The sequence below is a fragment of the Caretta caretta genome, chromosome 1 (genome assembly GCF_965140235.1).
Source record: "Caretta caretta isolate rCarCar2 chromosome 1, rCarCar1.hap1, whole genome shotgun sequence".
Taxonomy (NCBI): domain Eukaryota; kingdom Metazoa; phylum Chordata; order Testudines; family Cheloniidae; genus Caretta; species Caretta caretta.
In genome coordinates this window covers 278,204,816-278,218,649 of record NC_134206.1, presented here as the reverse complement: position 1 = coordinate 278,218,649, position 13,834 = coordinate 278,204,816, and the positions used below count along the sequence as shown (strand labels likewise).

Here is a 13,834-nt window from a genome sequence, read left to right as displayed (position 1 = left end):
CTGTGCACAATTTGTGTGTTTTGCCCTGAGGCATAGCCCCCAGAAAGGCTCCACGGAATTACATTGCTTCATAACCTCTCTAGGGTTGGCAATGATATAGCAGACACCTTGTCTCATTTTCAGGTCCACAGATTTCTGGAGTTGGCACCAGGAGCCAGCCGGGAACCCAGGCAGATGCTTCTAGCGCTATGGAACCTTGGTGCAGAATGGTTGTCAGTGTGGTGTGGAGATCAGTTGCTCCACGCACGTGGTAAAGCTATGAGAGAAGTTTTAATGATTTAATGCTATTTCCGGTTCAGGAAGGCTGGTCAGCAATATGGCCCATTACAGACGAACCAGTGCTGCGGTACATGCTGTCATTGGCAACCCATCAACTGGCGTCCTCCACAATCTCAATTTCCTTTTCTGCCATTACATTTGTCAGTAGGCTAAATGGTTATCCTGATCCTTGCAGTGGTTTTTCAGTTTGAAAGTTTTTGGCTGGGTGGCTGCATACCGGTGGCTGATTCCCATCAGCCCATCATGGTTTACATACTCAGGGATCTCGTGCAGATCTTTGGTGACGTATGTCATAGTGGACAGGAGGCGGCCTTGTTCAGGCCTGCATTCTTGACAGCATTTTTTGGTTCTTTCAGGATCAGAAAGCTAGTACCTGGGTCCAGTAGGGACTTAACAGGAAGGGCTTTGCAATTGTCAGATATACAATGGCATGAACATTCAGTGATATTACACCTGCGACAGTCAAAGATGGATCAAGTCGGCCAGGGTGAATCTGTGATCCTCCGGCAGGGTGGTGAGCCTGGATCTGCCCAGTTTGGACTTTTAAGGCCTACAGGGTTATACGGCCAAAGGGGAAAGGGTCCCTTTTTATGCATGGTTTTGGGAGTCCCCTCACAGCTGTTTGATTTTGTGATTCCCAGTAATAACAAAATGAGTCAGATGCCGGGAAGAATCAAAGATCTTTGATACTTTATTCAATTCAATTCAATTCAACAAGACTTTATTCAATGTGCACAAAGGGAGAGTCCCTGGTACAAAAATCAGCCAGAGTCCCTCAAGCAAGGATCCCCTCCTGTCGCTATTTTATAGCACATGGCAGTTACATAACAAGTTACATAATACAAACCTCTAGCCAATCATATTTAACCTTTCCATATATGGATTTGTTCATCACATGCTTATACTTCTCCACTCCACAAGTTGAGCTCACCCCCCTCCCCTTGGCCTTTTCTAGAATGTTCTTAGGGTGGTGAGCTATAGCATGCTTCTTTATGCAGACGTACCTTCTAAATCACATTTTGTTTAAAATGAACACAAGAATACCCTTCACAGCATATCAATTTGTTACCATCTTGAGATGGGGGCTGATGAGGTTGGGTCTGCCAGCCCATGCATTTGGTTGTCACTCAGTCAGAATTGGTGCAGAAACAACACCAGCACAGCTAGCAAAGGGGGAAGAGACAATCCAGGCAATTGGGCATTGTCATTAGGATACGTACCAAACATATAAAACCTCAAGCGATAAGTCAACATTACACATGTTGGATGACTGGCCATGCAGACAGTGGTGTGGATCTGCTGGCACAATATTGTCTTTTGGGCCCATAGGCACGCGTCCAGGTTGCCCAAAGGTTCGCAGCTGGGTTTTGGTGATGAAGCGATATTCAGTTGGCATGCAAGGGGGGGCATGTTATGGGATCAACTAATACTGATGCTATATGTTGTGTGGGCCCGTCAGCGGCTCCCAAATATAATTGTGGTGCATCTTGGGAAAAACCATTTGGGAATGCGTAAAGGGGTGGACCTAATGCTCAGAGCAAGGAGGGACTTGCTGCTGATCCTCAAACTCTTTCCAGGAGTTAATATTATTTGCTCAGACATGCAGCAGCGCACGGTCTGGCGGGGACAAGCTTAGGAGATATGTGAACAGGGAGGTGGCCAAATTCCTTGGAACCATAGGAGGGACAGTAATTTCACATCCTGGCATAGTATATGGGTCAGCAGAGTTGTATTGGGAGGATGGAGTTCACCAGTCCGATTTAGAGGGCTGTCATGTTTAGTGTGCAGCCACTGGGAGCTGCCGGCAGCTGTGCCTGCAGACGGGCAATGTAAACTAACTGTCTTGCAGCCCGCCAATGGATTACCTTGACTGGCTGCGTGCGGTCCACGGGCCGCAAGTTGCCCACCACTGGTATACAGTGACCGGATAAATGGCTTGGAAAAGGACTTAAAAAGAGGTGTTCATTAAAGGAACAAACAGGGGGCAGTTGGGGACTCCTATGATTGGTATGGTAGGAAGTCAACCCCCCCATTCTTATAGCCCACCTTAACCCTCCTACAAGGATGGGGGTGGATAATAAGGTCCCAGCAATGGATTTGCTGGAGGGACCTGGGTGGAAAAAGAGCAGGAGCTGGTAAAAGCCTCCTGGGTAATTATGGAATAAACATGGGGTTGCCTTCACTGTACACTGTTATCTGCTCGATAGTCCTAGAAATCTAATAATAAAGTTGCGGCCTGATGAAACCCATGTCAAATGTCTCCTGTCCTTTCGGCATAGCGAGACAATGAAGGGACTTCAGGGCAGGAGCATAAACTTGGATATTGTCTATTCTTTTCAACTTAAGCAGTCTTCGTCCTGATCCCTGGGTCTCCTGGACATTTCAGTGGATGTCAGTGTAACCAAATGCATGTCTCCAATGTCAGTGTATATCCAGTACTAAGGGAATGTGTATATTGGATAGTGGGATTACTTCACTAGATTATTTTAATATGAAATTTGATTCTAAAGGACTGAAGCTTAGCTGAGATAATTGTTGTCAAGGTTCTTTCCCCACTCTGAACTCTAGGGTATGGATGTGGGGACCTGCATGAAAAACCCCCTAGGCTTATTCTTACCAGCTTAGGTTAAAAATTTCCCCAAGGTACAAACTTTGCCTTGTCCTTGAACACTATGCTGCCACCACCAAGCGTTTTAAACAAAGAACAGGGAAAGAGACCACTTGGAGACATCTTCCCCCTAAATATCCCTCCCAAGCCCTACATCCCCTTTCCTGGGGAAGGCTTAATAATAATCCTCACCAATTGGTACATGTGAACACTGACCCAAACCCTTGGATCTTAAGAACAATGAAAAAGCAATCAGGTTCTTAAAAGAAGAATTTTATTTAAAGAAAAGGTAAAAAGAATAACCTCTGTAAAATCAGGATGGTAAATACTTACAGGGCAATCTGATTCAAAACATAGAGAATCCCTCTAGGCAAAACCTTAAGTTACAAAAAGACACAAAAACAGGAATATACATTCCCTCCAGCACAGCTTATTTTACAAGCTGTTAAACAAAAGAAAATCTAACACATTTTCTAGCTAGATTACTTATTAACTTTACAGGAGTTGTAAGGCTGCATTCCTGATCTGGTCCCGGAAAAAGCATCACGCAGACAGACAAAAGCCTTTGTCTCCCCCGCCCCCCTCCAGATTTGAAAGAATCTTGTCCCCTCATTGGTCATTTTGGGTCAGGTGCTAGCAAGGTTACCTTAGCTTCTTAACCCTTTACAGGTGAAAGGATTTTGCCTCTGGCCAGGAAGGATTTTATAGCACTGTATACAGAAAGTTGGTTACCCTTCCCTTTATATTTATGACAATTGTATACTTGTCCCATACTTTAGATTCAAATGTCATTCCATATAAAGCCATTGTGTACAAAGAATTGTATATTTTGTCCTATACTTTATACACAATGGTTTTGTATATCAATAATGATCATAGTTTTAGAATACTTAGGAAAAAATGTGGTACCAATATCACATAGGTTTCATTGTTGCATTCAATGGGCCATTAGAATCTTTATAGCAATTAAGGGTGTTTTGTGTGGTGGGAGGGAACAAGCCTCAACACAGGAGAGAATTAGTGATCATACCTTAATTAATTGAACTTGCTCCCATAGAAGTCAATGGCATCACCTCCATTGATTTTAATGGTGCAGAATCAAGTCCTATGTGTATATAGTATTTTAAGGCCCAATCCCAATACCACAAGACAAATAATGAAATTAAATTAACTAAAGAAAATTAAATTGTTAATAGAGAGAGGTAAATTTAAACTGTAACACTATTCACAATATTCCTTTCCTGGTCACTGTATACAGTGGTTGCTTCCAGTTGTGTCATATTTTAAATTGTTTCTGAATGTGCTGTCTTTGCAACAATAAAATATTTCATGTTCATGGGTTTCTACTAAATGGAATACTTAAAGGATTTATAATTTATTACATAACACCTTCATTCAAGAAGCTACTTTGCACTCGCCCTACTCATTTATTTACTCTTTATTTTTTCTGCATCTCTCTGGTGGCTAGAATGGAAGAACTTCACTTCCCACTGGCAACACACACAACATGTTTCAATTGCAGTAACATAAACATATGTTTCCTACAAAATGAAAACTAAGATTATATTTCAGTCCTTTCTTACTTTCAGGAATATGTTTTATCAATAATTAGAATAATCATAATTAATAAAACATACATTATATATATGTATATGTTTTTACTAATATACCAGGAATCTAGAATGCTGTCTGCTGTGATAATTCAAACAGCCATAATTAATTATTTAGGCCTCAGTTCATCAAAGCACTTTAGCATGTGCTTAAATCCTGTTGAAGTCAATGTGCTTACATAATGTGCTTAAAGTTAATCATGTTTTTAAGTGCTTTGCATGATTTGGGCATTGTGGGGGCGCGTCTTAAACACGCTTCAAGAATACACTGTGAACCAAATGAATTCCTGATGTAACTATTGCCTTCAGTGAAATTATACGGGAGATGAATTTTGCCCACTGTTTTGTAATCTACTTTGGAACTGTTAATTGGACAAATAGAGGGAACTTGGCCTGCTACTCAAAGTATGAGCATAGGAATCGGGAGATGAGGGTTCTGTTCTTGGTTTGGCTACTGAATCACTCTGTGACCTTCCTCTAATCACATTCTCTGTGTGTCAGTGTCTCCCTTTGTAAAATGAGGACAACGATAAATCCTTTCATCACATAGTTTGCTATGGTTAATGTTTTAAAAATTTCAAGATTCTGCCTGAGGTGTGTGGCGATCAAGAATTATGATTATCAATACATAAGTGTAATATAGTATTATTATTATTTGAAATCTTGGATTAAACTAAAATGTAACTTAGATGGGAAAACTCATGTTCTAATTTTGTGTCATGTAGAGTATAGTGATAGATGTTTTTCAATCACAAAGGGCCTGATAATTTAAAAAGAAAAGTTTCAGTTGAATTCAATACAGTGGGTGTTTTGCTTAAAATGAATGCCTGCTAGAAATGTCTGAGCCACTAAAATTTTTGATTCAGGTTAGAAGAGCCTACCAGTTAGGATGCAAACCTGAATCTTTATAGAACTATCCAGAATTTTGAATCTGAAAAAGTGAACTGAAAAGCTCATTGAGAATGGAGGAATATCTTTTGGTCAGTTGCTGGTGTTGGTCAGGACAGCAATACCAAGAGAACAACTTTTCACAAACTATTTGGCTCTGCTACTTCCAGTGCTAATTGGAGGTGCATGAATGTGAAATGCAGATTTATGCAATTTCAAATAACCCGAAACTCAAACTTTATTTTTATTTTATCCAGACCATTTCACCCATCACAGAAGATGGCCACAGAATATTTTAGTTGAATGATGTTATTGCAGATGTCGCACCTGTACCCAGTAGAGATGATTTGTGAATTTGCATTAGTGAGTCATTTCAGAAAGCTTTTCTTCCCCTTCCCCCTGTGAAGGAATATAGATAATTTGTGCATTGGAGCTGTAAATTACTTTCTTTCATCCTTTTACCTCATTTATGACCTGCTCATGCTGACAGCTTTAGTGGAAGTCTCTTAATTCATGCACAGCATGAGGAGTATTTAATAGATTCAAGAAGATAACATTTTGACACGTTAGTATTCTGCTCACCATTTGCCACAGTAGAACAGACTAGTAAATCTACCATAAGTTGGTATCTGCCTAAAGCAGTGACCAGTACCAAATGGTGTAGAGAAAGTTACATTATGGGGGAATATTTGCATCTTATTGAGTGATATAATGAAGGTGAAATATTATTCCTGAGCTCAGCTAATGATCATTTTATTTTCTAAACAATTTTAGATTACAGTGTCTGTAATCTAAATCCTATCAACAGCACATAGGGATAGAATTACTTGTCATAAAATGAAAAGGAGGACTTGTGGCACCTTAGAGACTAACCAATTTATTTGAGCATGAGCTTTCGTGAGCTACAGCTCACTTCATCAGATGTATACCGTGGAAACTGCAGCAGACTTTATATACACACAGAGAATATGAAACAATACCTCCTCCCACCCCACTGTCCTGCTGCTAATAGCTTATCTAAAGTGATCAACAGGTGGGCCATTTCCAGCACAAATCCAGGTTTTCCACCATGATTTCAACAATTTCCATCCCACCACCAACCTCAGCCTGGTCCAGTCCACACAAGAGCTCCACTTCCTGGACACTACAGTGCTAATAAACAATGGCCACATAAACACCACCCTATACCGGAAACCTACTGACCGCTATTCCTACCTGCATGCCTCCAGCTTTCACCCTGACCCCACCACACGATCCATCGTCTACAGCCAAGCTCTGCGATACAACCGCATTTGCTCCAACCCCTCAGACAGAGACAAACACCTACAAGATCTCTGTCAAGCTTTCTTACAACTACAATACCCACCTGCAGAAGTAAAGAAACAGATTGATAGAGCCAGAAGAGTTCCCAGAAGTTACCTACTACAGGACAGGCCTAACAAAGAAAATAACAGAACGCCACTAGCGGTCACCTTCAGCCCCCAACTAAAACCCCTCCAACGCATTATTAAGGATCTACAACCTATCCTAAAGGATGACCCAACACTCTCACAAGTCTTGGGAGACAGGCCAGTCCTTGCCTACGGACAGCCCCGCAACCTGAAGCAAATACTCACCAACAACCACATACCACACAACAGAACCACTAACCCAGGAACTTATCCTTGCAACAAAGCCCGTTGCCAATTGTGCCCACATATCTATTCAGGGGACACCATCACAGGGCCTAATAACATCAGCCATACTATCAGAGGCTCGTTCATCTGCACATCCACCAATGTGATATATGCCATCATGTGCCAGCAATGCCCCTCTGCCATGTACATTGGTCAAACTGGACAGTCTCTACGTAAAAGAATAAATGGACACAAATCAGATGTCAAGAATTATAACATTCATAAACCAGTCGGAGAACACTTCAATCTCTCTGGTCACGCAATCACAGACATGAAGGTCGCTATCTTAAAACAAAAAAACTTCAAATCCAGACTCCAGCGAGAAACTGCTGAATTGGAATTCATTTGCAAATTGGATACTATTAATTTAGGCTTAAATAGAGACTGGGAGTGGCTAAGTCATTATGCAAGGTAGCCTGTTTCCTCTTGTTTTTTCCTACACCCCCCCCCCGATGTTCTGGTTTAACTTGGATTTAAACTTGGAGAGTGGTCAGTTTAGATGAGCTATTACCAGCAGGAGAGTGAGTTTGTGTGTGTATGGGGGTGGGGGGGATGTGAGAAAACCTGGATCTATGCAGGAAATAGCCCGACTTGATTATGTAAAGAGTTGTCACTTTGGATGGGCTAGCACCAGCAGGAGAGTGAATTTGTGTGGGGGGGTGGGGGGTGAGAAAACCTGGATTTGTGCTGGAAATGGCCCACCTGTTGATCACTTTAGATAAGCTATTACCAGCAGGACAGTGGGGTGGGAGGAGGTATTGTTTCATATTCTCTGTGTGTATATAAAGTCTGCTGCAGTTTCCACGGTATACATCTGATGAAGTGAGCTGTAGCTCACGAAAGCTCATGCTCAAATAAATTGGTTAGTCTCTAAGGTGCCACAAGTCCTCCTTTATTTTTGCGAATACAGACTAACACGGCTGTTCCTCTGAAACTTGTCATAAAATGGTCTTTTTAGATGGTTGGAAGGGATTTGCTGCAATGCTAACCTGCAACAGGGAGTTCCAGAGAGGAATTCTACATAAAGTGTTCTGTTTTATCAAATTAAAATGTTTCATAATTTAATCAAAACTCTTCTTGTCTCTGGGTGTTAGGAAGTAAGGTAAATTACATTAGAGTTTAAGATACAACCACTTCTTTACTATTTATTAATCCTAGACCATAAACTAGTTTAAATGCTTTGTTGAGTTTATGAAGGGTTAATGTTTAGCTATTCCACCTGGAAGCAGGCGGGGCACACCCTGACTGTTTCCTAGAAGCAATGCACACATTGCTCTATCCAAGGACAAGGGCTAGACATGAACCATGAGAACTTGATTGTTTGGACAGCAATTGTGGGAAGCTTTCTTAGCCTGGGCTCAAGGCCTGAGAACCAGGATTGTAGTAGATATAGATGCAACTAAGTATATTAATCAACGTCATACATTCCTTTGTGTATCTTTTTGTGGTAGCAGTGTGTAATGCTTAGGGGGGAGAAATATAATAAAAGGAGAAGGTGGAAGGCGGGGGGGCAGAACGCCCATCTCAGCTGACCAGCCTGCTTGCTTGCATAAAGCTGTGTTCTGTCTCATCACTGAACCGCCACAACTGGCGCCCAAACGTGGGGCCCTCAGCACTCACCTCGCCCGGCAAGGGTTTCAGACGCGTCACTCATCCGCTTCGCGGATCCCGGTGAGTATTTTTCATTGTGGTAAGTATGGGAAGCTCCCTCTCTGCTTTGCAAGTGCAACACCGCAATGAGCTGCAGTATTTGCTGCGTAAGGCTCAGCATGACTGCCCGGCTCGAGCACTTACTCTCCTGCTACAGGAGGTGTGTGCCAAGTGCCCGTGGTATCCTGAAGCCGGAAGCCTTAAGCTAGCAGACTGGGAGCGATTGGGCCAGACATTGCACAAAGAGCCTCGGGCACCCGTGCAGGCTTTACATGCCTGGCACCTCTGCTGCGATGTGGTACAGCGTGTTGCCTCCGACAGGCCCTCCCTCGCGAGGCTGGTGATCTCACCACGCCCGTCTGCTCCTGCAGCCATCCCCCCTCCTGGCGATGCGACACAGCGTGTCGCCTCGGAAAGGCCCTCTCCAGCACCAACAGAGGGGCTGCCGATCCCGCCGCCCCCGTTCGCTCCTGCAGCCATCCCTCCCCCTGCTTCGCCCCCAGTGCCTCTATTACCACCGCCTCCCTGGCCTTCCCCACCGGAGCCGGTGTGTGATCACCCTCCCCCCGTGGGGCCCCCCGGAGGGTCATCTGCATCTGCTCAGAAGCTTTCGCTGGTGCAACAAATGGTTCACGCAGCGAAAGCTCAATCAGATCTTACAGCGGAGGAGCTGGCTGATCTGGTCTCCGTTTGCCCGGTGACCTGGCAGAATGATGACCAGGGCAACCCCGTGGGCACCTGGACCACTTTGTCATACTCGGTGGTTAGAGAGGTGAGGAAAGCAATTCGTGAGTTTGGCCTGACTAGCACCTTTGTGCGTGGTCTCGTTGAAGGGATAGGTACTGGGTACTCCCTAATCCCTGAGGATTGGAAAACGCTGCTGCGCATGATGTTATCACCTAGTCAGTATGTTATTTGGCTTAGTGAGTATCGGCAGATGGCAGAACGCCAAGCTCAGGTACATGCAGCGCACGGTATCATTTATGAGCAATTGGCAGGGGAGGGCCTGTTTGCTACTATTCAGATGCAGTCTCAACTCCCTCAGGCCGTCTTCCCCATTATTTCCACCTGTGCCCAGCATGCTTTCAAGAAGGTCCCGGATTCAGGCAAGCCTACCAAAAGCTTTGTCAGTATCCGTCAGGGTGCCTCAGAGTCCTTTTTGGATTTTACCAACAGACTGCATGAGGCTATCCTCCGACAGGTGGATAACACTGAGGCAGCTCACGAGCTCCTGTTAAAATTGGCAGTTGAAAATGCAAACGAGGATTGCCGCCGTGCTCTCCAGGCAGCACAAGCCTCTGGTATTTTAGAGCTCTCAGACATGCTGCGGGCGTGCCAGAACATTGGCACACAAGCCCACAAGGCTGGAGTTCTGGCTGCCGCCCTCAGAAAAACTGGGAAGGAGGGGAAGCGTTGTTACCGCTGTGGTACGGAGGGTCATTTTCAGCGGGAGTGCCGCTCATCTAAGGCACCAGCCCGACCCTCAAAGAAGTGCCCCAAGTGTGGGAAAGGTTATCACTGGGCTAATCAGTGTCGTAGCGGGTCGGGAAACCGCGCGACGGGTCCCCCCCGAACCCAGGGCCAAACGGGGGTGTTTCCTACTCAGGCAATCGCTCCTCTGCCTTGGAATCCGTAGACTCTATGAGGGCGGCGACTGCTGGAAGTGCAGGGCTTGATTTGATCATGCAGGAGGACACTGACTTTCGGCTGCCAGGGGAGGTCTGTGCCATACCTACACAGGTGACGGGACCTCTCCCTGCTGGCTTTGAAGGTCTTGTTCTCCCTCGCTCACATGCTGGGAAACAGGGCTTTTTTGTCATTCCAGGGGTCATTGATGCTGATTACACTGGCATTATTAAGGTTCAGGTGTGGACTCATCTTCCACAGTCGCTCCCGCGTGGACGGTCAATTGCACAATTGATTTTAGTCCCCTATCAGTTGCCAGCTGCCGAGGATCGAACTCGGGGCGGAGGCGGCTTTGGATCGACGTTGTCTCACTCGCCGTCTCACAGCGCGTCTTCTCCACTTGTTGCTCTGACAATGTCAGTCCGCCCCTCGAAGCCTCAGTTAACACTTCTCTTAGATGATGTTCCTTTTACAGAGATGGTGGACACTGGAGCTGACGTTACGGTGATTCGTGATCTGGAGTGGCCGGTTAGTTGGCCTACGGTTCCTTCTAAAGAATTGTGGGGGATCGGGGGTAGCAAACCCGGGCGCCAAAGTTTGTCTTGGGTCACGGTCTCTAAACCGGGAGGCCGTACCCTTGCTACTATCCGCCCTTTTGTGCTCCCTGTCCACCTCAATATTTGGGGCCGTGATTTACTTACAAAGTTAGACACCACCCTCGATATTAACATCTGATGGCCCAAAACCCTCCCTCACCCACCGTGCCCTCCGCCTTACCCTTGGTATGGCAATCCTTAGAGCCCGTATGGATTGATCAGTGGCCCCTCCCTCTAAAAAAGCTAAAAGCGCTTCATTCGCTTGTGCAGCAGCATTTGCAAGCACAGCGACTGGAGAGCTCCACTAGTCCCTGGAATACCCCGGTGTTTGTTATTAAGAAAAAATCGGGTGCTTGGCGGCTGTTACATGACTTAAGGGAAATAAATAAACGCATCCAACCTATGGGCCCCTTGCAATTTGGCTTGCCAAATCCAAATTTAATTCCTCAAACCGATCAACTTTGTGTGTTAGATTTAAAAGATTGTTTTTTTTTACCATCCCCCTTTGCCCTCAGAATTAGCTGCTGTTATTTTGGCCTTTCAACCTTTTGCTGATTGTCCCTTTAATTTAATTGTGGATACCTATTATGTTTATTAGGTAATTGATCATTTACCCCTTGCCCTCATTACCCCTCAGGTTGATGCTGACCTCCTTCGCCTGTTTTTGTTTTTGCAGCACCTTTTTGCCACTTGTCATTTCCCTTATTTTGTTGCTCATATTTGCAGTCATACCCCTCTGCCTGGGCCACTCACTGAGGGCAATGCACGCGCCGGTCGCGCGTTGCGTGGTCAGGTAAATTCCCTTTTTTCTGACCCCATTGAAAGCCATGCCTTTTTTCATCAGTCTGCCTCTGTTTTGGCCCGGCAGTTTCACATTCCTGCTGATCATGCACGTTCCATTGTTCGTTCCTGCCCCCACTGTGCTGCTGCTGCTCCTACTTTTTCTTATGCCGTTAACCCCCGAGGTACCGCAGCAAATCAGCTGTGGCAGATGGATGTTACTCATGTGCCACAATTCCGCCCCTATTTGTTTTTACATGTTTCCGTTGATATTTATTTAAGGTTTTTTTTGGGCTTCCCCACAACGTGGGGAAGCCACTAACAAAGTTATTCATCAATTGCTGGCCTGCCTTTTTGTTATGGGTCACCCCTGCCAAATTAAAACAGATATGCCCCAGCCTACTGCTCTGCAGCCCTCTCCACCTTTTGTGCCCGCTGGGACGTCCGTCTTACACACGGAATCCCTTATAATTTCACGGGCCAAGCCATTGTTGAACGTGCCAATCGCACACTCAAAACCTTGCTAGATAAACAATTAAAACAAGGGGAGCTGCGTCTCCGAACCTTAGGAGACATTTAACAACAAATGCATATCCTCTTGTTTACTTTAAATAATTTAACACTGAATGCAGATCAGCAGACCCCTGCGGATCGGCATTTTCACAAATCTGAGGTACTGGAAAGACCACGTGTCTATTACTGTCAGCTGCCCGATCCACAGTGGCTGGGCCCAGTACCTCTAATCACTTGGGGTCGGGGATATGCTGCTGTGTCTCTCCCTGCAGGACCGTTGTGGGTTCCAGCTCGGTGTGTGCGACCGGCACTTAAACAACATGGCATGGCACCAGGGACTGTCAAATCCCATACCGGAGTTTCAGCTGACCTTGGAGACCGCGTTGCCCCCCGAGTCGACAACGACAGGACGGAAACGGAGGAGGCGTAGCGTCCCAAGCTAGCCCGTGACATGGGGAGCAGTAAAAGCATTGGTCGCCGCAGCTCAACGAAGACTGGCAGCAGATCAACAGCCAGAGACTCCTGAGACTTTGTTTGTGGCGATTCTCGCCCAAATCACTGCTAATTCTGTGATGATTGTGTGCCTTTTGTGCCTGCTATTTCCTAAAAGAAGTGTACCCCTTTTAGATGATTATATTGCAGATGTTGAGCTTTTGGTTATTTTGTGTTTGTAATCATTGGGCTTATTTTTTTGCTGCTGCTGTGTACAATGTATTCTTTCCTTGTTAAGATTTTGTAAAATTTTGCCCTGGAAAGCTCCCCAGGTTATGTCCTTGTCTGTCTGGGAGTTAAATAGCATGACAAAACAAATTGACGGCTACCATGAGATGGCCAAATATCAATAAATAAAAAACGGGGAGATGAAGGGTTAATGTTTAGCTATTCCACCTGGAAGCAGGCGGGGCACACCCTGACTGTTTCCTAGAAGCAATGCACACATTGCTCTATCCAAGGACAAGGGCTAGACATGAACCATGAGAACTTGATTGTTTGTGCAGCAATTGTGGGAGGCTTTCTTAGCCTGGGCTCAAGGCCTGAGAACCAGGATTGTAGTAGATATAGATGCAACTAAGTATATTAATCAACGTCATACATTCCTTTGTGTATCTTTTTGTGGTAGCAGTGTGTAATGCTTAGGGGGGAGAAATATAATAAAAGGAGAAGGTGGAAGGCGGGGGGGCAGAACGCCCATCTCAGCTGACCAGCCTGCTTGCTTGCATAAAGCTGTGTTCTGTCTCATCACTGAACCGCCACAAGTTTAACTCTGCCTCTTTGTGCTTACCTTTAAAGTATGTTCTCCTTCTAGAATTATTGATTATTTGTAAATTAATTCAACATACAATAAAATGCAAACTACAATATTTTATGTAGCCTTATAAATATTATCAGTACAGTGCACACAGGCTTCAGGTTTGACTTGATTTTTAAGTGTCAATGAGATGCACAAAACAAGTTTGAAGATATTAGTTCAGTAGCCTATAATTTACAAATGTGTAAGTCTGGCAACTTGTAACCTTTCCATTGTGTCTTTTTAGCTCATGTTAAAGCTATTGCAGAGTGGCTTAAAAATTTAATTTTGAATCTGCTAAATTATGTGTCCACCATAGC

General features: G+C 44.8%; 1 protein-coding gene across 2 annotated transcripts; it reads left to right on the top strand.

Annotated features, from left to right (window-relative positions):
* The first annotated feature begins 8,259 nt into the window (after positions 1-8,259).
* Positions 8,260-12,875, top strand: LOC142070578 (uncharacterized). 2 transcript variants are annotated; one of them, XM_075124312.1, is made up of 2 exons: positions 8,260-9,483; positions 12,499-12,875. In XM_075124312.1, exons 1-2 carry the CDS (start codon positions 8,758-8,760, stop codon positions 12,667-12,669), a joined length of 897 nt encoding a protein of 298 aa, XP_074980413.1. In that variant the 5' UTR covers positions 8,260-8,757; the 3' UTR covers positions 12,670-12,875. The 2 variants fall into 2 exon arrangements, with proteins under 2 accessions (XP_074980413.1, XP_074980412.1); XM_075124311.1 differs by having other exon boundaries at positions 8,260-9,669.
* The last annotated feature ends 959 nt before the right edge of the window (positions 12,876-13,834 follow it).